Source organism: Barbus barbus, assembly GCF_936440315.1.
Source record: "Barbus barbus genome assembly, chromosome: 27".
Lineage (NCBI taxonomy): Eukaryota > Metazoa > Chordata > Actinopteri > Cypriniformes > Cyprinidae > Barbus > Barbus barbus.
In genome coordinates this window covers 22,201,743-22,227,965 of record NC_136755.1, presented here as the reverse complement: position 1 = coordinate 22,227,965, position 26,223 = coordinate 22,201,743, and the positions used below count along the sequence as shown (strand labels likewise).

The window sequence follows — 26,223 nt, the reverse complement described above, 5'->3', positions numbered from 1 at the left end:
AAAAATACTAGTGAAATAATTTCTTGCTTCTGGTTGGCACAGTTAGTGTTTGGCACTGATTTTGGTAGCAAAAAATCAAAGAGAAAATCTTCAATCTGTGCAAATCAACATCCTTTCAAAAAGCCCCTGGCTCACAAAAACAGCGATAGTTCATCTGCTTTAGAAAAGACGACTTGTATTCCTGGCCAGGACTCCAGTCGTTTTCATCCAGGCTAATGGCTCTTCGTCTTGGCTTCAGTTTTCCTTTGTTAGTCTTGGATTTTAACTGAAAGACAAAAGGAAGTTAAGAATGAATCAAATACCTGATCTGCAATGAGCTTAAATGCCCAAAATGATATATCACAAACAGAAAACATTATTATAAGCTAACCGTTGTGAATTGGGCTAAAGTAAGGTGATAGTTTTGAACACTGGCTGGTTGTGTACTTGCTCAAATATTGATTTCGGATCATTTAAGAAACATGTCTACAGCATGTGAAATTTTCGAGAACATGGCCAGAACAAACATGGCAGACTTGTTATTTACTTGTTCAGATGAAAATATATGGTGAAAATTCTTATTTGGGTCATATATTCCAAGACGTAGGCCAGAATCTGTGATTGCGAAGTACAGTAAATATCCACACCGGTGCGGTGACTGACTGCCACACATACTCCTCAAAACATTAGATTCATCCGCGCTGAAGCCGTGCTGGAGCACATCCCACGCAAGGAAGATAATTGCGCACACAGCTGCAACTGCAGGTTTTCTATGGAATTATTTTTGTGTCAATAAAAATGAACATAACTTTATAAAAACAAAGCAGCTGTCCATCAAAAGCTCACTAGCCAATCAGAGTGGATCGCTGTTAAGCCCGTCCCCACGAGAGGTTTGTGCCAAAACAGCAAACGAAAATTTGCGAAGCTTAAGCGAAATCTGTTGCAACGCATTCAGAATCCACGATTTGCGAAAACGAAGCTATGAAAATCATTAACAAAGAATTAAGCCTATTTGAAGAGCATGTTACATTTGTTAATCAGTTAATTTTTTTCATTTTCATTGTGTTTTTCTTCTTTTGTAATGGCATATTTTTGATCGTTTCTGGAAAAGTTATGTTTGTTTTTATAAAGTTATGTTCATTTTTATAAAGTTATGTTCATTTTTATAAAGTTATGTTCATTTTTATTGACACAAAAATAATTCCATAGTTTTCAAACAGAGATGGCAACAAAGAGGCAAAACTTACGGACTGCAGCTTTAATACAACAAACATAGTAATAATTAGACAATAATATCAGTGGGCAGCCCTGCTTCATGTTAATGAAACTTGGAGTAATATCAAAGTAGGATGATGAACAGAAGATCATATTAGGGCATTTTAGGCACAACGCATAGCATTGCATTGTTTACAAGTGGTAAACATGCGGTACTGGAAAAGTACCGGTATATATTATATTTCAAACGGTACGATATCATAATTTTGCTCAATTCGTTATTTCATACGCTGCAGTTGCGAAATGCACTTGTAGGTGGTAGTGCTTCCCAAATTACTGCGCAACTGATAAATGTGACAACAGAACAACGTCGTGGATCATCAAACAGATTAAACTCTATCAACGCACCCAAAATTAATAAATAAAGAGAACAGTAGAAGTGATATATGGCTTTGCATACAAAACAGATGACAAAGGTGAAGGGACTGACCTTACTGCACCTGTATGCAAGCGTTGCTATAAATCATGTGTTTCCACAGAGACAACACATCAAACCTTTTTAAGCATTTATCGCTTGCTCATCCTGATCTTTTCAGAAAATTAAGAGATCGACAGGTGAGTGCATCATTCATAAATTCAGATTTAATTTGAACTTTTATTTACAACTGATCAACGCACATACAGATGTGATACACTAGCTCAAATGTGCATATAATATATAATATATGCACTTGCATTTCATACAATCGAATATTAATTGGATTTGAATTGAGCAAGAGTTTTGCTATATTAATTTTAGTATCAATGATATGAAGGGACTGTTTCTGACGCGCTGCCGATCGCTACTATGAAGCTGAGAGAGTGAGATTTATATTTAATGCTTTTTCTTGGGCTGAGTCTGAAATCTGAGAGAGAGAAATAATAACGTGATTTTGAATATTACTTTGACTGTTAGAATAACACTTTACAATAAAGCAATATTTGTTTCATTAATTGCGAAACCTCAGTTGAATTTTGTTTCTTCAAACTCAGTCAAAATGTATCCCATGTTCCCGGTAGGTTTTTTGTTACATTTTGAGACATTTTGTTTGCACTGAAAAGATAAGATTTGAATATATTTTCATCTTATTACTTCAGTTAGCCTATATATATTACATTCTGGTATCGTACCGAAGCCAAAATTATGGGATCGAGCCATCCCTAACTCTAGTATTGCATTATGTGAAGCAGTAGTTGTACTGATGCCAGACTTATTCACTATAAATGATCCTATTTTTTGTTTAAATAAAAGTGAAAATAAATCACAGTGTTTTGATGTAATTTACTGAATTATCCAAATTACACATTACCATATGGTTATTTAATATATAACCCAATTTTCTTGAATTTCCCATTAAAAAGAATTGTATTGTACAATAAAATAGCTAGGCCTATACACACCATAACAGTGATATAAAACTACTCACTCTGTGATATAAGATTTTGCTTATTATTCAGACACTGACACATATGTACACATTCAGCCACGCAATTATGGCAATCAAGAAACTATTTAAAATTTGTGACAATTGTATCAAATTTGTGCATTCAGGTTTGATTACACTTGTATATTGTTTCTTTACAACAAAACCAAAGTCATCCAAAATCATATGGCTGTGAATCACATCATCCTCCATGATCAACAAGGTGCAAAGCATATGCAATATGCACACCATATTTCCTGCATATAGTAGTGCGACCTCAGCTTTCTCACATACTGAGTCACACGTTTCAGCAGTGAATAACATGCACATGTTAGCATAGCTGATGCAATACAGTGAATCTTAAATCCTCAATGACAGCACCAGGCTCAAAATCTGGTACAAAACAGTGTAAAAATGCCACTAAAAAGGCTTGTGGGAACATACTGAAGGCTTAATACATTCAAAGAGGTGCAGCTTTGGACGAGAGAGGAAGCGGGGGGTGACACAGCCACAGATGTGTGCCGAGTGGGGGGTTGGCAGGGCAGAGAGAGACCCTATTGAGAGGAGAAGAGAAGACAGGAAGGATGCAGGGATGGGGGAGGAAGGGTCTTTGGGACCCTTATGGAAGAAGGCACGAGGGGAAAAGAGCAAGGCTACGCACCTTTCAACGGTCCATCACATGCAGAAACCAAGTGCATCTTATGCCCTTTACTTTTACAGCGTGCTTTACGCTCACCGAGATGCCTCTTTTCCGGGGTTGCCATCGGCAACGCCTTGTGTGGCTAATGATGTGAAGCAGAGAGACAGGGTCCTGGAAGCACGGGCTGCCTCACAGATGTACTGTACAGCATCTGCACATACTCCTCTGATACACATGCACACTAACTCTCCAAAGATGGCCTGAGCGTGCCACACTACACGCCTCTCGTCCTTCCTTCTCTCTCATACACTCTTTATTTTTCCCAATCTGTTTGTCAGAGCGTGGGTCGAAAGTGTTCTCTTAGAATAGCTCTGCTGCAGTGAGTGAGATAGAGAGGGATGTGACAGAGATGGGTAGATGGATCACCTCGCTTAGCTCGCTCGTTTCATCCTCCCTTTGCGGTAAATATCCAACATACTTCTTCCTATAAGAGAGAGCAGTATACATCTCCACTCAGCCTCCTCTTCCTCTCCATTCCCCACCCCCTTCATCCTCCTCATCATCACCATCAGCCTGTTTCTCTGACTCAGGAGGATGGGAGGCATCCGTCCCATCCACAAACAGGTGCAGATGACAGATGTCAGGCCAATATGCAGCCCATTACCATTTTACGAGCGAGCACACACAGAAATGGGGATGAAGGTTAGAAAGAGGACAGTAGGCCTTGGGAGATCAAATGAAAGTATCTTATTTAGGAAAAGTATGGTAGTTAGCAACAAGTCCTAGTACAAAAAAAAGAAAGAAAAAGCTTTGCTATGTTATTTTGAGATGGACACGAACAAAAGAAACGAACAAAGACATCTAATAGTCAACTGATAAGTGAAGGATTTGCTTAATTATTACATTTGAATGCTGGTGTTCACAATGCGCCACAGTTAGAAGTGACACAAACAACAAACATGCTTGTTTTTCTACCACACAGTGAGCACTTTCCATTGACTTCTATTGTTGTTATACTGAGATAATTACATTTTCGTTCCCTTACCCCTAGAGTTCTCCTTTAAAGATATTTTACGTTTTCGTTTAGCATTATTTAGTCCACAAATCCTGACCCACACACACGCAAACACTATAGCAAGCTATACACACACAGCAGCAGCAGCAGCATCATGGCAGATCTCAGGGAGGAAATTAAAATTCCAGTGGCGGACGACACACGCTGTGCGACACCAATCCCCATGACATGTAGGCTATCCATTCCCAAATCTTATGTTCGTTATGAATGCTCCCGGTTTAGCTCATAAAAATGTCTTCACACACAGAAAATAAACAAAAACCGCAAATCAAGGGCTATAATGTGTATGCGATCCTTGCGCACGTTGCAGCAGTAGCAGCATCAGATGGGAACAAAATGAAGGCACGTCTTACCTGCGTGTGTTGCAACAGCTGCCCGCTTCGAATCTGTGGAAAATGATGCGGAGACGGAAGGAAATGTGACACGATAACCGTTCAAAGTTATTGTCGCCCCTCTCTTGGCTGACAGCAAATTGAATGAGATGATGCAGCACTCGCAGTATTCACAGAGATGGGTCTTGCGTTTCTTTACAGCTCTTGGTTCGTAGAAAAAGACGCAGTTTTGTGGCATTGGCGATGGGAGAGTATCTCATTTAAAGGCGAATAAATCCTGGATGGTCTACAAAAAAAATGTCAGTTTCAAAATTTAGTTTTCATTGAGTCACAAGTCACAAAAAGACGAAAGGAATAAGTGGACGTCCAACTATTAGCAAAAATATCGACCATGCGTAATTTACAGTCCAACGAGAAAGGAAAGCGCATAATAATCTGTGCATCCAGGTAAAAATAGGTTATTTTTCATATAAAACGCTATTTACTATGCGCAGTCTAATCCGTGTGTTGCCAAATAAGCATAAAGCAGCTGATTAATTAGACGCGCCCGGTATTATCCGTTTCCCTACTATTTAAATGACCGTATTATTCCGCTTTCACCACAAATTCAGTGGGCTCCACACTCACTAATAGAGATCTACCTCCGCGCCACGGAAACGCAATTGCTCTCACAAAGGTCCGCTTCGCTCAGTTTACATCAATTGATTGGAGCGAACAGATGCTTGCACGTGGTTTCATTAGCTAAATGTTGGAAATGATTTGCCGATGGCTGGCACGCGTTATTGGCTGAGAACGTCTTTTCCACGCGATCTGGGTTTTTAGGAAAAATCAACTGACGCTCGTGCGCAGAATGGTACGCGGAGATTCTAGCGCGCGATAATTCAGATAACTCCTAAACGCGGGTTAGATTTTAACTTAGTTGTGCGTGTATAAGAGAAATAAAGGTCAGGATGAGTTAAAGTAATAGAGTTTAGCTCCTCCATTTGCGCAACAGAAATGTATAGGCTATAAAAAGTGTTGTGCCAGTGGTTGCTGTGGTAACCGCAGCATCCCTTGAAGGACCTGGATTGATAGTGAATCTTAAGAAATATGTCAAGAACATGTCTTGGTCAATTTGAGTATAAATCGAATTTGAAAAAGAAGATATTATAGATATTTAGAGTTTTAATGGACCATTAAGATATTATGGCTATTATGACAGTATGACAATTCCCTATCCCCTATTTATCATTATTTTGATAATAATGCATGTTAGAAAGCATTTAATTCTAGTAACTATCCTAAACTCTGTAATTTGGACAATATAAAAAAAATAAAATAAAAAAAAACTACTACTAAAAAAATGTAGGCTACTGTAATTTCAACATTACAGTTATTGGAAAAAAGAAATTAGAAATTAATGAAAAGTATTTTAATGAAAACGAGAATAAAAATGAGTTAAAACGTCAGAAAACATGATAATTGGGGGTGGGTGATGTCTTGTTGTGATAATGATTTTAGATATAACAAACTATCTTTTATTTTTATTTCTAAATATTTTCATTACAGTGTAGTTATAGTGTTACATTACAGTGTATATTATATCGTTACAGTGTAATTATACATTTAAGTTCTGAGTAGTATTATACATGTACTTATAGGGTTACTTGCATGTAATTATGTGTAATTAATAGTTATTATAATAGTAAGTACATGTAGCGTACCAAGGACACCTTAAAAAATGTAACCTTATTTTTATTAATATTATGTTAAAAATAATATTTATTAATGTAATATTACAATTATTATTGTTAATATTATATTAAAATATGATATTGCTATAAGTAGCAAAAAGTTATAAAGTTAAAAATAATTTTCGGACAATATTAGAGAATAAAAAAAGCATTGCATATAGGTTGTCAACATGTCAAGCGGTGACCGCAATGTGACATATATATCTAAAACCATTTTAAACACATTTTTACTAATTATTGTATATCATAGTTACACTTCTTGATTTATTATATTTATGCTGTTTTATCATATTAATTGAGAATTTTCCAGAACAGGACTGGACTATTTAGCTGAACTGCAAAACAGCAAAAGCAAAAAAATAAAGTGATTAAAATGGTTTAAAAATGTTTAAATCAATTTTCACATTCTGTTTGTGAAGTCTTCAGAAGCTGGCATTGGTTATCTCACATCGTGGAAAAGGCTAGATGGTTTCAGGAGGCGTTCTGGAGGAGACAGCATTGTTCTCAAGTATCATACAGCAGTCTGAAGGCTACACACTTTAGGACATTGGGGTATGAGCATTCCGATCTGCAGTGACGTGAGAGCGAATGTTTTTATTTGGGGCAAGACATGGCTCCCTGTGTTGCTGGAGGCAATGGTGGGGTCAGTCTTGTCGCTGTGGGAGCTTCATAGTGAACCTGCCAGAAGTGCTCGTAGCTTTCGCACACACATGTAAACACACACAAATGCGCTCTCACACAGCCAGATGACTCAAAAACTCCTGCAGCCGCTGGCCCAAACCAAATGCGTCACAGAGCCACACAAAAATAATCAGACACAAAAACACAGAATCACACGCTCACACATGCGTGAACGGATGAAAAATGTGAAAAACAGGTTCAGGTGTGGGACAAGTTCAAGCATGGTGTTTTGTTAAAGTGGTTCAACACCAAAGCATAAAGAATTTTGGTTGCTACCGAAAGGTTTTGCCAAGCGTCAATATGATGTCAATATACTTGCCTGAAATACGTCTTTTACACAATGAATACTACCCCACAAAAGAGCTTGGTTTTCTAATGTCATTACATTAGATGACAAAATACTAAAATAATTCATTTCAAAGACACAGCAAACATATTAGGCAAAACATTTGACAAAAAAGGTTTATAGGTTTGAAATGATAAAACATCAGATTCAGAGGACTGCATTGGACTGGACTGTGTTAACTTCATACATTCACTAAAAAAATGGCCGGATAATAAGCTAACACATATGGCTCAGAAAAGCCAAGTTAGATCTGAGAAAAGCTCTATGTTTGTTTGCAGATGCCATTTGGTTTGATATTTTGTTTTCTAATGTAGTCTATATACAAGTCTCCAAATATTTTGGGGCAATTGTATATCCAAACATATATAACTCCAATTTGTAATTTACAGTCTAAAAGTTTGGGATTGGTAAAAAAAAATTGAAAAATAATTTTTCAAATAAGTCTCATGCTCGCATATTTGATCAAAAACACAGTAAACAGTAATATTGTGAAATAAATATACACACACAAGAGAATATTTATATCTTTTTATATATATTTTTCTATTTTAATACATTTTAAAATGTCATTTATTTCTGTGATGGCAATGCTTTTATCAATTTAATTCATCCTTGCAGAATAAAAGTATTAAAAAAATTGACCCTGAACTTATGTAGTAAGGTAGTATATGCTTTCAGTAAGACAGAATTGACTACGAGATTTTCGGTAATGATTTCTACATTAAACCAACAACCGCCTTTTTTCTTAATGAGCCAAAGATTTAAGCATTGGCCATCACTGAGCAAAGCACAGAATGAAAGCCAGTGTAGAACAGAGTATGGGAGTGATGTGGAATGACAGATTTCTTCTCTGCACTTCACTTCTGTTTCAGCTCCATTTCCTTAATAGTAAAAAAAACATAAGTGATCATGAACCAAGAGAAATCACAGATGCTCTGACTTTCAACACCTGCCCCTCGCTCTGCTTCCACCCTGCAAAAAAAAATACAAGCAGAAGGATACGAACAGTGAAAAGTCCCAGAGCTGTTGTACTGTATATCAACACTCTCAGAACGACACTCAAGGACTGGAACTAACTGAATTATAATGGGACTAAATTAAAATGATAATCAGTTTCTTCATGAGGCAGGCAATAAATTGTGTTACTGGAGACAGTCTCATGAGAACAATGTAATTCAAAACACATGCTCAGCAATGATGAAAACCCACACGCTCTCTTTTTGAAAAGTAGTTCTTTTATTTATATTTTACAGTCTTTATTTTCTTTGCAATGCTTTATTTACTAGGTTTTTACTCCAGTCCACTTTGGAAGTGTAATTTTCCATGCTGTTTAAATGGAAAGGGGAGGGGGGTCAACAGAAGGAGAACAAATGTTCTGTACAACACTTTCCATTTAGGAAAAAAAAAAAAAATTATCACATTTCTGCTCTCTTCCACAAGCTCATAGGGAAAGATAAAGGTTAAGATAAAAACAAGGTTGTATGTGTGTGTGTGCGTGCGCGCATTTCTGATTGGATATTTAACGCCCTATGAATTAAATTTCAAAATGACTGACTTCATTCACCTCTACAGCATTTTTTTTTTTCTTATTAAAAGTAATTCCGTGGATGTTAATCTATACAGCACAAACAATTAAGGGGAACAAAATCCTAGAAAATTTATGAGTGCCACATTGAAATAAAACGGTGAAGTTTTAGTGAAATCTATAAGACATACAAGTTTACTGAAGCTCTCAAAAGCCTGTCGCTTTGCAAAACTTACAGATGGAGATGTGCATTTACTCTAATAAATTAACATATTCATTAATTGCCAGTCTAAAAAACTATTTTCTTTAAATGAGAGTCACAAGCTGAGTGATGTGTACTTGGTCTCCTATTGTGTTGTCTATAAACAAAAATAGTGTGCTTGAACTGGTGCAATTATTTGGTGCCACAGTGATAGCACGAATATTATTATCAATATTAGAGTTTGGAACACGTACTTGCAAGTTTATCTGTATTAAGACCTGTGCTTTAATTGGAGCTAACAAGACAAGGGTGTAACAAGCCATAAAATAAGCTTGGTAAGAGAAAACCGCAGCTTTGGTGGACAGGTATATGCAAGAAAATTGTGCATAAGAATTTAATTGCTTATGTTTACTTTAACCTAATAATTTTCTGAATAACAACTGTAGTGCAGAGAATTTGGATTAGTTGGCTTTATTTTATCAATATTATAGCAGAACTATAAGCTAAATAATTAATCCACACTGATTTGTATTTGTAATCTTGCTGACAGTGTGAATGTTTTATTTGACCACACTCAACTTTTTTGGCGCAAAATGCTCCATAAAGTTCTCAGAAAGGGGTGATTTACTGGGGTTAAGTTTGATTGAATGAGAGGGCGGAGTCACAAAGGGATCGGCTGGTGGGCGGGGAGAATTGTAAAGAGTGGGAGGGGCTCCAGATGCAATATGCACCAGCAAGACATAAAACAGCCTCGCACGTGCATCTGGGTCTCCTCCTTGATGAATGAAAGAGAGTGTACATGTGTGTTGATTCAGTGCGGAATGTCGACAGCAGTCCTCCGTTCTAGTTGACCATCCGTCACTGGAGGTCCCGGTCTTCAAGGTACCTGTACTCAAATGTAAATCCTTCCTTTTTTCTCTGGCCCCATTTCTCATAGTCAAAGTAAATATACGTCCCCTGTAGAAAGACAGAAATAACGAATCATTCAGCAAAATTAAGTTACTAATGAAGTTTTATTAACACATACACTATGTTACTGGGTGGGTGGGGGGAGTTTGATGGATGACGATTGTAATCAAGGTAAAGATGATTACAGTGACATACAGGATTGTGCATTAGGCGCGCATTGTGTCCGTTATAATGATGTGCAAACGAACCGTGTATGTGCGCTCGCGGCGCACTGATCACTATAACATTTCTGCTTGAATACAGCTCTGTATATTAATGTATTTGAATACAGTGAGTTTTTTAATGGATGCTCGCGTGTTTTGGAGAAGTTTGCGAGGATCAGTGGTGTTTTTGTACATAGAGGGGTGAGAACCAGAAGGGCATAAGTGACATTTTTGGTGAAATGGATATATTGTGACGAGTCGGCTGCCTCCCCCCTGTCCATCATCACCACCCCGTCCCGTATTCGCCGCCCTTCACCAGGCTCCCGACGGGAGTGGGTGTGTGAGAGAGGAGGGGCGCTGAACACCTAGGGCTGGCGGCGTGTGATGAGGCGCACCTGATGTGAATAGAGCCTCATCACCGCCGCTGTTTAAACGCCGAGCGCGCCTCTCCTCGGGAGACCGGTCTCTTCCCCGTGCATGCACGCTGGTGTCCTCGTGGGTCCAGGAAGGGTGCGTCGAGGAGGACTGCCGCACCCGTTAGGCGGCTGATGGGCCAGGATGCCGGGCCGTCGAGTCCCCCAGAAGCGCCGGGGGCCCAGGAGATGGAAGAAGCCGCACAAGAGACGCCGCCACCACTCGCTCCCGGCCCCGAGAAGGGAGCGTGTGCGGCCACCGGACTCCGCCCCTTCCCTGGACCCTTCCCTTCTGAACACTACCTTCCTGCACAAGCCCCGCAGCACAACGAGGACACCAGATTCCCCGTTTATTTGGACACTTTTCCCCCTTTGGACACTATTTTACCCTTTATTGTTTAATAAAAACCTCTCCGAGGCTTGAGGCCACACCCACTGTGTCTGTCGTTTGCTCCTCGCGCCACTATCTATCTATCTATCTATATATAAAAAAAAAGAAAGTTCTTAATGAGCTCTTTCTACTGGCAGAAGTAGTCATCCATGAGTGTACCATTTTTTATTATAAACAACTGAAATCAGTATACAAAGTCAGATCAAACTGTGGTCAAATTTTTGTTTTGGCTCTCCTGTAAAGTTGGTGAAATGACAATTACGCCTTTATGGTTGTCACCCCTCGATATGGGCATCAGACGCTCCAAACTATTCACTGTGGTGTCGAGTTCAGAATGGTTTAATTTTTCATTTGTATTTTGGTGTGTTTAATGATTCTGAATGGCCCCATATGGACCGTAGTTTATATGCAGTCCTTGGTCATCTCCCTGTGGTATTGTCTCAAGCTTATATGTTAAAATTACTGTATAATTGAGCTTTACATACTTTTAAGTTGTATAGAATAATTGCAGTGACATTTTTGCAAAGTATATTTAATATTTAAATCTATTTTGAATTTGTTTTGTTTAAAAAAAAACACATGTAATTGAAAAGTAATAAATACAAAGGTTTTAGTGAATAGAAAAGTTTGGGCTTGCAGAATTGATTTGGAGAGGAGAGGGTCTTGGGAGTAAAAAAGGTTGAGAATCACTGCTTTGTAAATGCAGGCACAGTTCTACGTGGGTACTAAGAATTGAACATTTTATTATTATTATTTTTAATTAAATTAAATGAATGCAATATAAAGGATACATCCCAACAAGCTTCTTTATGCATTTATTTTATGAATTTTATTATTTATTTTTCACTTGGTAGATCTCGGTGAGCTTCTCATTTGAAATGTAGATCCACACACAAAAAAAGTGGGCACCCCTGAGTTAGATTGTTTTAATGGGTTTGAAAAGTCTTTTACTTGATACAAAATGCAGTAAAAAAAAAGGGAAAAAAGTAATATTGCAATTTATAATTATTTTCTATTGTAATGAATTTTAAAATATAATTTAATCCTGTGATGGCAAAACTGATTTTTCAGCAGCCATTACTCCAATATTCAGTGTCACATGATCCTTCAGAAATATCAAGACAGAAAACTTATTTTTGTAAAAACCAAGAAACACTATTTTTAGGATTTTTTGATGAATAAAAAGTTCAAAAAGCATTTAGTTTAACGCAAAAGTCTTTTACTGTCACTTTTCCTTAATTCAACATCCCTGCTGAATAAAATTATTAATTTCATAGGCATGCTCAACATATTTTGACCAGGTGCATTTTCTTGACCAAAAAATTACGGGCCATAGAGTTCCAAGCTGCGGCTCTTGATATAGTGTGACTCACTTGCTCAAACTCATCAGTGATGGTCTTGGGCTCCTCGTGCCTCTGGAACCACATCATGTACTTGGTATGGAACCTCCATGATTGTTTTTTCAAGGCCTTGGCTGCTAGATACTGCGCTTTTGTACCCTAGGGAGTGTAAAGCAACAATTTGTCATTCACCAGAAATATGCCAATGAAACAGACTGTAATCCTTAAATCACACTCTAAGATTAATATTACGACTATCTTAATCAAAATGTAAGCCATATGTTCTTACTGAAGAACAAAACAACCTGTTTACAATTACCGAGGTTCCAATGGGGCGTTAACTGTAAAGACGTACACACACACACCTCTAAGTAGTAAAAGATGAAGAAGAGGGTCTCTGTAGACAGCCTCTGGTAGAACTCCACAGTGTCGGAGTGAGGAGGTGGCAGCTGCTGGTAAAAAGGCAGTGTTGGGCAGGGGTTCCTCATCAGGTACTGCCTGTGTGTCCAAAAGAGAGAGAAAAAAAAAGAAAAAAACGATTCATGAGAATACATTCAAAACATTTCATGATAATCAGTCTGATAATCTGAAATAGGTTAGGACAAGATTTATTTGTGTGTGGATTTAATATGGAGTCAAAAATAGATACATTTAATTAATTCATTATAAATACATTTATTTTTTACATTTTATGTACTCCTAAACACATACCTTTAAAATAAATACATGCAAGTAAATGGACCAATAAGCACACTTTGATAAATCAAATTAATAAAGTGTGTTAAATTAAATGCACATTGAAGTGACAGGTGGAAACTAATTTTATATGAATTGAAATGATTTATTTTTTATTTAAATTTTGAAATGTAATTCATTCACTCATTCATTCATTCCAGTGCCTGTTTTATGAGAGCAGATATTATGAAATGTTTGTGCAATAATGTTTCCATAGAATGTTATCAAATAAACTGGTAGATTGAAATATTAATATTGATTTACTTATTTAATATGGCTTACTAAGTGCCAAATATTTTTCATTTGGAAAAAGTACAAAAAACAATGCAAATACTCTTCATTTTGCATTGCCCCAAAAGATAACATTGCATTATACTTTAGAATAAAATGGATTAAAAAATTATGACAAACTAATGCAAAACATGGTCACATTGTAAAGCAAGTTTCCAGGAATCTCTCAGACTTGGAGGCATGTGACTAGTCACCTGTCAGAATCAGTGCACACTAAGGAACTGTGTTTGTATGTGTGTTCACCTGATCCTCTCCGAGTCAGACGGGTGAGGCATGTGCGTCCAGGCGGACTCCTGCATGGCTTGCTGGTAGAGTTGCTCTTTGGAGAGGGGGGCGGGGCCCAGTGGACACACACCCAATGATGGGGGGATGCTCACCTCCGACAGAGCAGACTGAGGAGCTGCAGGAGTGCTTGAAGGGGCTGTGGTGCTGGGGAATATATCTAGAGGAGGATGAAAAAAAAGAATGCAGCCAAATAACATAGAAAATAGTGCACTATAAGCTGAGAGTAATGAGTACTTGTTGATACTTACCACTTGAGATATGTAGTGCAGACAGCTCTCCTTCTAACCCTGAGCCCTGGGCAACCCTCTCAGCCATAGACTTTAAAGAGCTCGGAGGCTCCTGAGGCTGGAGAGTGTGGAAAAAAAAAAAAAAAAAAAAAAAAAAAAAACACTTTGAAACAATGGTCAATTAAAAGTTGACTTTAGTGCTCTAGCATATTCTTAAAACAGTGCCATGGGCAAATGAGTAGCGATGATGAACAGTTCCTATGCATAAATCGCATAAATCGCATCTAAGAAATTATTATGCATAGAAATAAGGCAGCTTTATAGTGACAGAGGCAAATCATAAAATGAATAACACACTGGCATATACAGATCATTTAATGGATTTTACAAGAATGCCTAATAAAGCCTAGAAAGTATCCAATGCAGTATTCAATGTTCCCTATGCACACGGAGCAAGGGATATGCATAGAATTTCACTTTATCTGACAAAAGAGCTTAAGATAAATTTGAGATATTTTGATGAAATATAAGTAACATTTATTTTATATAAAAATAATAGGTTCCATATATAAATTTATATAATACATTCATGTATTTTACACACACACACACACCTTTGTAAAACAATGATAGTAAAACCTGAAATTTTTGACATTGTGGGAAAACAATCATTAAAAATAGTAAATGATGTTTATCTAAAAGTGTAACAATGCAAACAGGTTTTCTGTAATGGGTAGGTTTAAGGGAAAAAAAATATATATATATTGTTTGGTCAGTGTAAAAGTAATAGAAGTCTATGGAAAGTCCCCACAATTCACAGAAACACACACACAAACACACTTTATTTAAAATAATTAGTCATTTATAACAACATTTAGAGTGAGATGTTCAGTATGAATTATGAATGTCATTAACTTAAACGTACAATATATCATTTAAAATTGTTTGGCAAGATTTTTTTTTTTGAAAGAACTCTCTAAAGCCCGAGACACGCTGCACGATTTTCAGCTGTCCCAGACGAAAGATTGGCATCGTGAATCTTTCAGCATCACATGATTCATAAGAAATCATTCAATATGATGATTTTTTGTTTCTCCAAAAGAACATTTGATTTAGACATTTTTTTAATCTTTACTTTCACTTTTGACCAATTTCATGCAGCCTCACTAAATAAAAGTATTACTTTCTTTCAAAACCCCCAAACTTTTGAATGGTAGCATATTTGTCTTCATACAACTAACAACCCAACCTCCCAATGCTTTTTCACCACATTTATTTCATCTAAGCCTCATGTAGCATTAAGGTGGTGTGCAATAATTAATGTGTTAAATGCTCTGCCTGTTGCGGTCTAATCTCAGTTTGGCCAATCACACAATGAAATCCACTTTGCAGGGCACTATCAGGGAACAGAGATGTGGACTTCGCCTTGAGATGTGCACCCACTCATCAAACAGGTGTAGTGTGATGTAATGACACACAATGTGCTGAGTGCGTATATGCAAACACTGCGTGACTGACCTTGGTGTCGGCAGCCTGTGTGTATGAGTGCGGGCCGTTCAGCAGGCTGCCACCGCCTGCTTTACTCTCACTGTATGACGGTGAGGGCGAGCTGGGCAGCAGTGTCATCGACCCCAGAAGGCTGGACCCACTGTCCTTACTGTTTTGACAGGAGGGAGAAGAGCATTTAGAAAATCAATTTAATGAGGAATAACATAAATTTGCAATTCAGATGATCGTTTGTTTTTTTCCCCAGGAAAGTACTTTATACAATACAGATTGTTTCAAAGCAGCTTCTCATTAATTAACAGCAAAATAAGTGTAAATGTTGTGAAATTTAATTATGAAACATTCAATTTCCGCTGTAAGGCAGCTTTACAGAAAACAATAGTTCAGCTTAATTTAATGTCGATTCAGTTCAGTTCAATAAAAATGTCGATGTTGCAAAGCTTGATAATGAAAAATTTAATTAAGATATAAAACGGCTCTACAGAAGACGAAGACAATAGTGCCATCATTCGGCTCAATATAGTTCAATGTTGCCTCAATAACAGTGCCAATATCACAAAATTAATCAGTTAATAAACAACATCTCAGCAATAAAGGGTATCATTATCATTGTCCAGCTCAATTCAGTTCAAATGTGGTTCTCGTCCAGTAGTGGCAGTGCAGTCATAGTGCTAAATATTACTGACTATCTTTTAAACCTCACAAAAACTTTTCAGTGTTAGGTTGTTGTATGTAGATGGTTGCCAGGGCATTGCTTTGTAGTTGCTAAGGTGTAAGCAAGGAGTACTCACGGCTGATTTGTTGAGGAATTTAAGGATGAGGATTGGCTATTCTGTGATTGGCTGGCACTGTGGAGGGCGGAGTCTGACGTGCTGTCTGCTACCACAGCACTATAACCTGGAAGAAGCGGGAATATTTAAGTAAATTATGAACAAAGTTTTACTTTTTATAAAATTTCAGTGTCTTATAATGTTTTTGAACAAATGTATTCAGGGTTTCTTCAGGTTTTATAAGAAATGTAAGACTTCTTAAAAAGCCTTTTTAAGTAAAGAAAATTTAAGGAATAAATTAAAACTCATTATGTCCTCTATAGACAATTACATTTAGAGAACATACTGAGTTTTATTAGAAACACTTAAAAAAAAAAAAAAGAAAAGAAAATCTGTTATGCATTTTGAGTTTCTGATTAGACTAAGAAAAGCTTTAATTCAAACGAAAAACATCTGAACCCTTTAAAGACCTTTTTCATAGCTTATTGGAAAATACAGTATTTGTTCTTGTTTTAAAGATAATCAATTTTGTTTACAGAAAATAAGACTTCTTATGTCATTTTGTACCTCAAGTAAATGTATATTGATTTAAGGATGTTGAGATACTTGTACTGGAAAACAAGACAAAAACAAATACCGAGCAAGAAATTCATTTTTTGCAATGCATGCAACATTTAATGCAATGCCTTTATGAATTTTAGACTTTCTGCTCACATTTAACACCTTTTTTTTTACCCTTAATTTGTGTAAGGGCAAATTAATATTTTTTAAGACCTGCAGAAACCCTGTTTATTACATTTTTCCTGATTAGACAGCTATTCTGCACTCACTTGTACCGCCGTTTTGTTTCGGCCCACTAGGTGGCCGTGGTAGCAAGACGCTTCCCACTGCATTTCCTGTCCCAGAGGTTCCTCCGTTGCTTCCAATAACTCCCACGTTGCTCCCTGAGGTCAGTGCGCCTCCCACAGAGCTGGGAGCCACCAAAGGTAGAGGCTCCACAGTGGACTGTGTGGACTCAAGACCCAGAACACCAGTCCCTGAGCCCAAGAGGCTTGTTGGGCCTAGACTTCCGTTAGTCCCCACTGAGGTTACGACTCCACTGGAGTTTGTACTGCTAATATTCGTTCCGATCGACGCTGACAACCCGCTGCCCACGCAACCTGCGGCAGCCGCTTGTGCATAAGGTGCCAGGGTGGGTCCACTCACAAACCCAGTCATGCTGTTCAATGATGCCGGCATCCCTGAAAGAACCAGACTGGGCATCTGGTTTGTGCCACTAGTAACAGACGTCCCTTTCCCAAGGCCCAGACTGGAGGAAAGGCCCATTCCCAATGGAGGCTGGCTCTGCAAGCTGGGTGTCAGAGGGCCCAGTGTGCTGTTGTTGGGCGGAGACGTGGAGGTGGATGTTGGGAGTAAGGTACTGTTGATAGAGGAGGCCGAGTTGGCATTGGAGAGAGAGGAGACAGAGTTTTTGGGCTGGTGCTGCTGTTGAGATTGCTGTGTTTGTTGCTGGGTTGCTGAACTATAGCTGCCAGAGTTCTGGAGGGGGCCGCCCATGTTGCCTAAGAGGCTGCTGCTCCCTGATGCCGAGCTTATGTTGCTGGCGACAGTGGCCATTGAGATCACAGAGTTTGAAGAGGCTCCCGAGGATGAGGAAGAGGAGGATAGAGATGAAGATGGATTTCCATTCTTGATAGGTGACTGCGACAAAACAATAGGATTTTTTGAGCTCGGTTTCAGCTCAAAAGGATTATAATACAAGTGACATGGGGTTTCTTTTCCCACCTGGCTGATTTCACCGTCTGTTGAACGACCTCTTTTCTTATCATCTTCCAAATTCTCATAAGCAGAAATGAAGAGAACATGACAAATCAAAAGCAAATCAAAACTAATTACTGAATTGCATTTTTATAAACCATATCCATCCACATCTACAGCATTCACACTGAAAATATTCATCTAAAAATTAATCTAATTAATCTAAAAAGTGTTTTAGAAGTTTAGTACTTTATATTTTAGCATATTTATATATTTTTTAAATGTCACTGTCCACGAACAAATCAGGGTACCATTTATCTAATGTGACTTATTTTCAGGAAATGTGGTGAGATTCAGGATACATTTTCATAATAACATCACATAAACTTCTATTGGACAAATTAGCTTGTAGGCAAGTAGGTTTGAAAAGCCAGTTATATTGCTTTGAAAAAAAAAAAAAGCCACATTGATCGGTCGATAAATATTATCATATGGCAGATAACTGCTAAAAATAAATAAACACCCCAAGGAAAGAAATTACAATTAACAAATTAACAATTAATAAATTAGCTTAGAAATAATTTGTTATTTTAAGATTATTTTTTATTATACAAATCAATTTAATCTTTAAAATAAAAATAAGTTAAGGAAAAATTAATAAGTTAATAGTCTTATTAAATTATTAATTTTTAAAGATTAACGAACCAATAACTAATAATAAAATTGAAATTAATAAAAAAAATTAAGTTAATTTAGGCATCACAACATTATGTTCAGTATGAAAATTTTATATAAATTTTTATATTTGCTAAAAATTACATTTTACAAACTAAATTAAATGACTTAACTGATGACTGATATGATATCCCAAGCTCTGGTAATATTGATTAAACTTTAGGTCTGTCAATGAGGAGGAGATGCTCACCGTAGTGCAAGTAGCTGGAGAGGGAGGTATGGGAGATGACGACGTTGTGGAGGTCGGTGTGGAACTGGAGTGCTGGAAGATCTCATCCTCTGTGTTACCTGGTGGAGATGTGGCAACTAGTGGCTGGGCTACAAATTTTTATTTTTTTTATTAAAAACCGAAAAAAAAAAAGTGTTATGATTAAGAACAAAATGCAACAGAATTCTGATACGTGCACCAAATACTTACGCATGTCGTCTAAGTCAAGGTCATCATAGAGAAACTCATTCTCCTCAAAGTCAGGATCCTGAGAGGAATCAAGGTAGTACTCGACATCATCTTTAATCTTGCGGATGGCATCCACCTGTACCGAGTCATTGTCCAGCATTCTAAGGATGGTTTCCAGCATGCGGATGTGAAACCGGTGCCTCTCGATCATTCGTTTCAGTTCCTCGATCCGATCCTGCTTCTGAGGGCACAGCATGAGAAAAATATCTTACTAATGACCTACCACGATAATGTTAAACCTTTTTTTTTTTATATGCACCATGGTAATCCCATAATTTTCTGTGTTAAACACCACAGAACATGGTAAATACTATGGTAGATGAAGGACCAAAAAATGTGTATTTAGCATCAATAATCACTAATTAATCTGTCACTTATCTGATACTTTTATAAGGGGCCAATCACCCAATAAGTGCCTTGTTGAAGAGGACAAAAGGACTCATTCATGAATGACCAAATGTTGGGTTTGAATCAACCACTTTGGGTTTCCAACCCAGATCTTTAACTATTAGGCTAGACTATCCCACATCAAACAGTTGCATTGTAAAAGATGAGAACAAAGAATGGCGGAGTAAATGTAACTGACCTCTTTGTCTCCTTTCTTCTTCCTGGTCTGCACAGAAAGCGATTCAACCTCGCTCTCAAACTGATCCACTTGCATGTTTAACGTGTCTATCGTGTTCTAGAACAACCAAGGTACAAAGCAGAAGTAGATGATATCAGAAAATGATGAGCAACAGTTAAGATGAGCATATTTTTCGCCAAAAAAAAAAACAATAATTGGAAAACGAACAAATTTTCAAGGGCCAAATAGAGTAATTTCAACAGAAATCCATGCAATTTTGAATTTTACTTGAGGCTGATTTCCCCACGGATTCAAGTTCAAGTTAGTTTCATCAAAATTTAGTGTTATAGTTCAGAACTTACTTCTAACATATTGCTGTAATAATGCCTTATTAAACTAGAAATGAACAGAAAAGATACAGATTATATCAATTAAATAGGATACACTGGATTACTTATTCATCATATTAATCTTAATCTAAAAGCAATGTCAAACGCATCCACTTCACTGGCAACAAAGAATGCTATCACGATATTTCCTTTGCTTGGATTCCTAGACCACTATAAGAAGTGGGAGTTCAGCTGCTCTTTTTTTCACTCCTCCCCTGACAGCAGCCGCCTACTATCATCTACTTTAAAAACAAGGCATCTGGCACCTAAAATGAGCCTAATGTTTTATCATATTGAATCAAGACAGACAACTCCTTCCTAGAATGACAGGAATTTCGGTCAAGTCAACAAGAAATCAAAACAAATCATATTTGCTTTCTTAATGCACATTTCTTGTCTTATTATGAATGATTTATCAGTGCACATTAGTCCAAAGAAAAAAAAAAATGGGTAAAAATTGAGGGCAATCCTACTTTTGCTTCATGCTTGCGTTCTTACCGTTAGCCACTGGCCGACCTCTTCTTTCTCTTTCTGTGCAAGATCGACTTTCTGAGCGAGGCTGAGTCCTTCTTTAGAGTATGCTTTTGTTTTGGTCTCCCGTTCCACAATCTTAAACCGCTCCATTTGCTGTAGGGGAAAATTGCATCATACAGATTTATTATTTATTTCTTATCTTACAGTGATCTATGCGTATATCCCCCCCAAAATTACAAATAGATCTCAGTTTACATCTCAAAGGTCCCACCTCACTGAAAACATTACTAAAGTACTTAATCTAAAAATGATTTAAGATACTTAAAGCATATTAAATCTACCATTATTTATTAGTATGAGGTATTTTTGTCCGATTAAAACAGGCATCTACTCACCGTCTCAATGAGTTTGCGATTCTCTATTAGTTGTTTTTTGTCTTTGATCTCATTGGAGGCGACCCATGTCTTAATCTGGTCACGAAGACGCTGCAGAACCAATGCAGACAGAAACAGAAAGAGCATGTAGAAACAAAGAAGAAAATTGAGCTGGACGCCTGAAATCAAGCGTGCCCAAATCATCCTGTGCCGCCAAGCACAGTGGACACGCACATACATGACCCTTGGCGTGGGTAGCGCTTGTCCTCATAGCTACCAATGAAGAAAAACACACCTTGAACAGCGAAAAGCCCGATGTCTTATAAAATGAAAAGTTGGTTCACCTACAGCACATTCAGTTTGTGATCAACACAAAATTCTTACCTGTAGTTTTTTTATCTCTTTCTTGAGGTCAGATTCATATTTCTCTTTTTGGTTGGCGTTGGCTGCATTATGGAGCTAAGAGAAAAAAAGTACACCAACGTTCAGAACTACTGATCAAGTCTGAGGTCAGTAAGATTTTTAAAAAAAGAAAATAATTACTCAGCATGGATGCATTAAATTGATGCGTGAGAGGAAAGGCTTTTATATTGTTATTTCGAGTTCAAATCAGTGCTGTTCTTTTGAACTTTCTGCTCACACAAAAATATTAAGCAGCACAACGGTTTTCAACATTGATAAATGTTTCTTAAGCACCATATCAGCATATCATCAAGACTGGAATAATGGCAGCTGATTTCAGCTAATTCAGCTTTGCCATCACTGGTATTAAATTACATTTTAATAGTTATTAAAACAGGTAACAGTTATTTTTAATTATAATAATATTTTACAATATTACTGCTTTTACTGTATTTAATGAACAACCTAATAACAACAATTTGTTCTGCTCATGCTCCATGAAGTGAAGAGACAACAATTCTTTTTGTTTTTTTTTAAATCACACCAGAGTTCCAGGTCTAAGCGTCTCTGAACACACACAGAACTGTGAACTACTGCCCACATTTAACCTCAAGAAAAAGATACATACAATCACATCCCTGAGCAGCAGATCAAATATAAATGAAAAAGATGTCAACTGAAGACGTTCACATTCAAAAATGTCTTATATTGTCTTCACTGACTACATTTGCTCATCATGGGAGTGGGACTCACACTTTTGTGTTGCATTGTGGTTTAAGTCGTGGCCTAATGGTTAGAGTCAGATTCGTAATACAAAAGTTGCGGGTTCGAGTCTCGGGCCGGCAGGGATTGTAGGTGGGTGGAGTGAATGTCCAGCGCTCTCTCAAGATTTCAAAGGAAATATTTATGAGTAAAAACAGTACTGTTGTAAAACATTATTAAAACTTAAAATAACGGTTCTTTTCTTTTTTCTGTGATGCAAAGCTGAATTTTCAGCAGCCATTACTTCAGCATTCATTGTCACATGATCCTTCAGAAATCATTCTGATATGCTGATGTAGCACTCAAGAAACATTTACCAATTGTTATCAATGTTGAAATCAGTCGTGCTGCTTAATATTTTTGTGATCATGATCATGCTCTCATTTTTCACCATTTTTTCTTTTGAATTTGACATGACATTGTAAAACACCAGTCTTAAAAAATCTTAACCTAATTAACATGATATAATGAGCTTTACACAAAGTGCTAACGTAGTCGTTCTTTACCTTTTTCCAAATGTCCTCAAACTGCTCTACCCCTTCTGTAACTTTTTTCAAACATCTGTCAATTTCACCTGAGGAGAGAGAAGCGAACCTTAGGTACATGATGGGAAGAGGTGAGACCAGGCCATATTCTCAGACACACATGCTTTTATACAGCAGATAACGCCAAATAATTTAAGCTACTCATGTAGCATTCTCCTCAAACGAAGCTGCATTGAGATATCATCCACTAAACAGATAAGGCCCAGAAACAAAATGCCCCTCTTACCTTGAAGTTTTCTTTTATCAGCCATGACTTCTCGATTATGTTTTCTTCATGCCTTCTTTTACTGAAAATGATAGAAGAGAAAATGAGCACCATTGTTGCGATTAATATGAAATCAACAAGACTGTCATTATAATGTGCTTCAATGCAATATGTACAAAAAAAAGAACACATGCCTCACAGACTGATGGTCTATTTTATAATTACATGTTTTTCCCGCTGAACTGTTAGAGTAATTATTATAATGACACAGTGACATCATTACAAACATACAAAACAACTTTTGTGAATGCCGTTGGGATGGCTAGACAGGTTTGTCGTGAATACAAAAACGCAAATACTCTTTTTACTTGGTAATTCTGGGACTAGCTGTAAAACTGGACCAAGTGGCACACTTAATTTGTCAATAAGCTTCAATGAAGGCTTATACTTATTCACACATGCAAAGCAACCAAAATTTGTTTTTATTTGCCATTTGGTGGCAGTGTTTTAGATTAGATCATTATAATAGAAAAAAAATTATAATAGTAAAAATAAAAACAAAGCATTAAAGGTCTCTGCAAATAATTGTACAGAAAAAAAAAAAATCCATGGCATTGGTTGAGATAAAATCCTGACATAAGAGCCACAGGTTTAACACTCTCTTTGGAAGTCCACCTCCAGATGACTTCCATGACAATTACGGAGTTGTTTCTGCACATTAAAATGGAATGAGATAAAATATTTTAACACTGAATAAATTACACACTCCACCTTTTCACCTACACCATCCAAAAAGCATTCTATGCAAATCTGCTACACATGTTACTAATTTTATGGAAAATACCACCAACGCAAATGCAATTTTCCAGTTCTGGTTATCTACATGAGAGCAACCCTTATTATACAGGAGAGATGTGCACAATTTTACAAAAATCTCTCAGTGAATTTAGATCATTATATTGCATTTATTTCAAGTAAATATAGTAATAAATCATATTTCTTAGCATCGGATACCAATCATGTGCAGACAGGGATGTCTAGTCAAATGTATACTTGCAAGCTTAAAGTATGTCTTAGGATGCATGCACACAAGAATGCCGGTGTGAAACTTAAAGATGTGCTATCTCAGTCTAAATTTAGCGTTTATTAGATTCAGAAAGCTCAAGAGTGTTGCTCAACACAAGCAGCAAGTATACAAGACTTGCTTGTTAAAATAGTAGCTCACCAAAAAATGATCCTTTGCTGAAAATGTACTCGCACTCAGACTACCCAAGATGTAGATGAGTTTGTTTCCTTATCAGGAAAGATTTGGAGAAATTTAGCATTACATCACTTGCTCATCAATGGATCCTCTGCCGTGATTGGGCGCCATCAGAATGAGAGTCCTAACAGCTGATAAAGCATCATTATAGTTCACATGACTCTATTCCATCAATTAAGTTTCTTGTGAAGTGAAAGGCTGCATGCTTGTAAGAAACAAATTTATCATTAAAGTATTTTAACTTTCCAGTAGAAAAAGACCATGCCCTGTTGCCCTCTCACATCAAAATCCACCAATATATTTGTTCAGAACTGTTTTTGTTTATAAACAGTGCTTGATCTGTGCATATTTTTCCTCCTGATTCAGACTAGATGACATTTTCACTGGCGAGAGCAATATTATAGATAAAGGATTCCCTATTTTAGCCAGAAGCAACAGTTTAAAGTTAAAATGTCTTGACTTTGCTTATTACAAACACTCACATTTTCTCTGTAATATTGTGATACTTTTATCAGCTAAATTTTCTCCAAATGTGTGAAAAAGGGGGCTAAATGGGAGTACATTTTCAGCAAATTTTCATTTTTGGGTGAAAGATTCCTTTAAACTGAAAATCAATTATGATGCAGACATTTGAAGACCTGTATTTGAAGGTTGTCACCTATCTTTCTTCAGTAAATAAACAAGCTTATGATATAAAGGCACATGATAGCAAGAATAACACTTTGAAGCCTGCATTTATAAATGATTAAATAGCCCCTTTAGGTCCTTTTAAAGGACTATCACAGACAAATTTCTCCAGCACTGCACTTTCAAAGCTAAGACAAGTTACAGTGCATACAGAAATGGATTTGGTTGTTGACAAAATACCAATATAACTTCCTTTTGACTTAACCTGCTCCTGGTCAGTGAAAACATGCAATGCAAACACATGTTTAAAAGGCATAAGACAAATTAGACAACAATGAAGCAACAAATGTCAAATTAAATGATGACAACAGCTAAAAACGATGCATTCAGATTTGCATCTAACTATTTTATCAAACTAATTTCTAACTGCACTGAGCAAGACGCATCAGCCTCATTTGCCACAATGAAGACAGACATAATTTCATGCATCCATGCACTTCCATAATGACTAGTTAGCACATGTGTGACTGGAGCTGAACGCTAATAATGCATCAAAAATTGCTATTCATTCACCACAGTCCTGATAATTATATAAAATATAAACAGTCTGGATGACAGCTGCGTGTCAATCAAAATCCTCTGACACAGTCGCGCGCATCCATTGAGTTTTCGCAACAATGTAGCGCGTGCAAACACAACACCAGGCAGTTAGAGAGCTGAGCCTCCATCAGATATGTTAACAGTTTAAAGTAAACCTAAAAGCACAGATCTCAAAGTCCTGGTGATAACATCTCATTTAGAGCAAGCTGGATTTTACTAAATAACATTGCAGTAATATGAAACCAGAGACTGCCACCGTCTTTCCATGCATGTGGCTTCTTTGATATCTTCTTACCCAACTTAAATTGCATGCACTCCACTTTTTCTACGTGCTGAAACACTGATGCGATAATATTAACAGTTCAGAGGAGTTAGAAAGCTCCGGTCCAGCAAGCAGCTCGCGAGCCTGTAGTGAACGCGACCGGCTCGAGCTTTTTTTGGCTGGGATACAAATTAGAAAGGAAAAGAAAAAAAGCAGCACGTAAATGGAGTGACGCTGAGAGGATGTTTTACCTGATTTTCACTCTTCCTTTCAATAACCCCTTCAGTTCCACCACAATTGCCCAACTTTTCACGCTATATTTTTATTTCCTATTATTTCTATTCGCCAAACAATCACTTCTCACATCAAAGATGGCCGTCAGGAACACCTCCTCCGCTGGTGCGCTGGAGGCTTGTGACCCCGCCCAATGAAACGCCATTGGCTATCAGTCATCGGTTCTTCTCTCTCATTGGATAAGAGGAGCTGTCGATCTACTCTCAGTGCTTGACAGCTTCCGTGCATACATAGCGAGTGATGGCTGGTGTA

The 26,223-nt window shown here is 37.2% G+C and overlaps 1 protein-coding gene across 2 annotated transcripts; it reads right to left on the bottom strand.

The window, feature by feature from the left end:
* Positions 1-8,686: 8,686 nt before the first annotated feature.
* LOC306846861 (CCR4-NOT transcription complex subunit 3-like) lies at positions 8,687-26,093 on the bottom strand. Of its 2 annotated transcripts, none has more exons than XM_079380530.1 (18): positions 25,929-26,093; positions 22,949-23,009; positions 22,684-22,751; positions 21,398-21,472; positions 21,035-21,124; positions 20,664-20,792; positions 19,798-19,893; positions 19,173-19,392; positions 18,945-19,072; positions 18,047-18,100; positions 17,092-17,962; positions 16,283-16,388; positions 15,504-15,642; positions 14,007-14,103; positions 13,717-13,915; positions 12,813-12,945; positions 12,481-12,606; positions 8,687-10,148 (listed from the first exon to the last, which is right to left on the bottom strand). In XM_079380530.1, exons 2-18 carry the CDS (start codon positions 22,971-22,973, stop codon positions 10,050-10,052), a joined length of 2,655 nt encoding a protein of 884 aa, XP_079236656.1. In that variant the 5' UTR covers positions 22,974-23,009; positions 25,929-26,093; the 3' UTR covers positions 8,687-10,049. The 2 variants fall into 2 exon arrangements, with proteins under 2 accessions (XP_079236656.1, XP_079236657.1); XM_079380531.1 differs by having other exon boundaries at positions 18,945-19,042.
* Between the last annotated feature and the right edge of the window lie 130 nt (positions 26,094-26,223).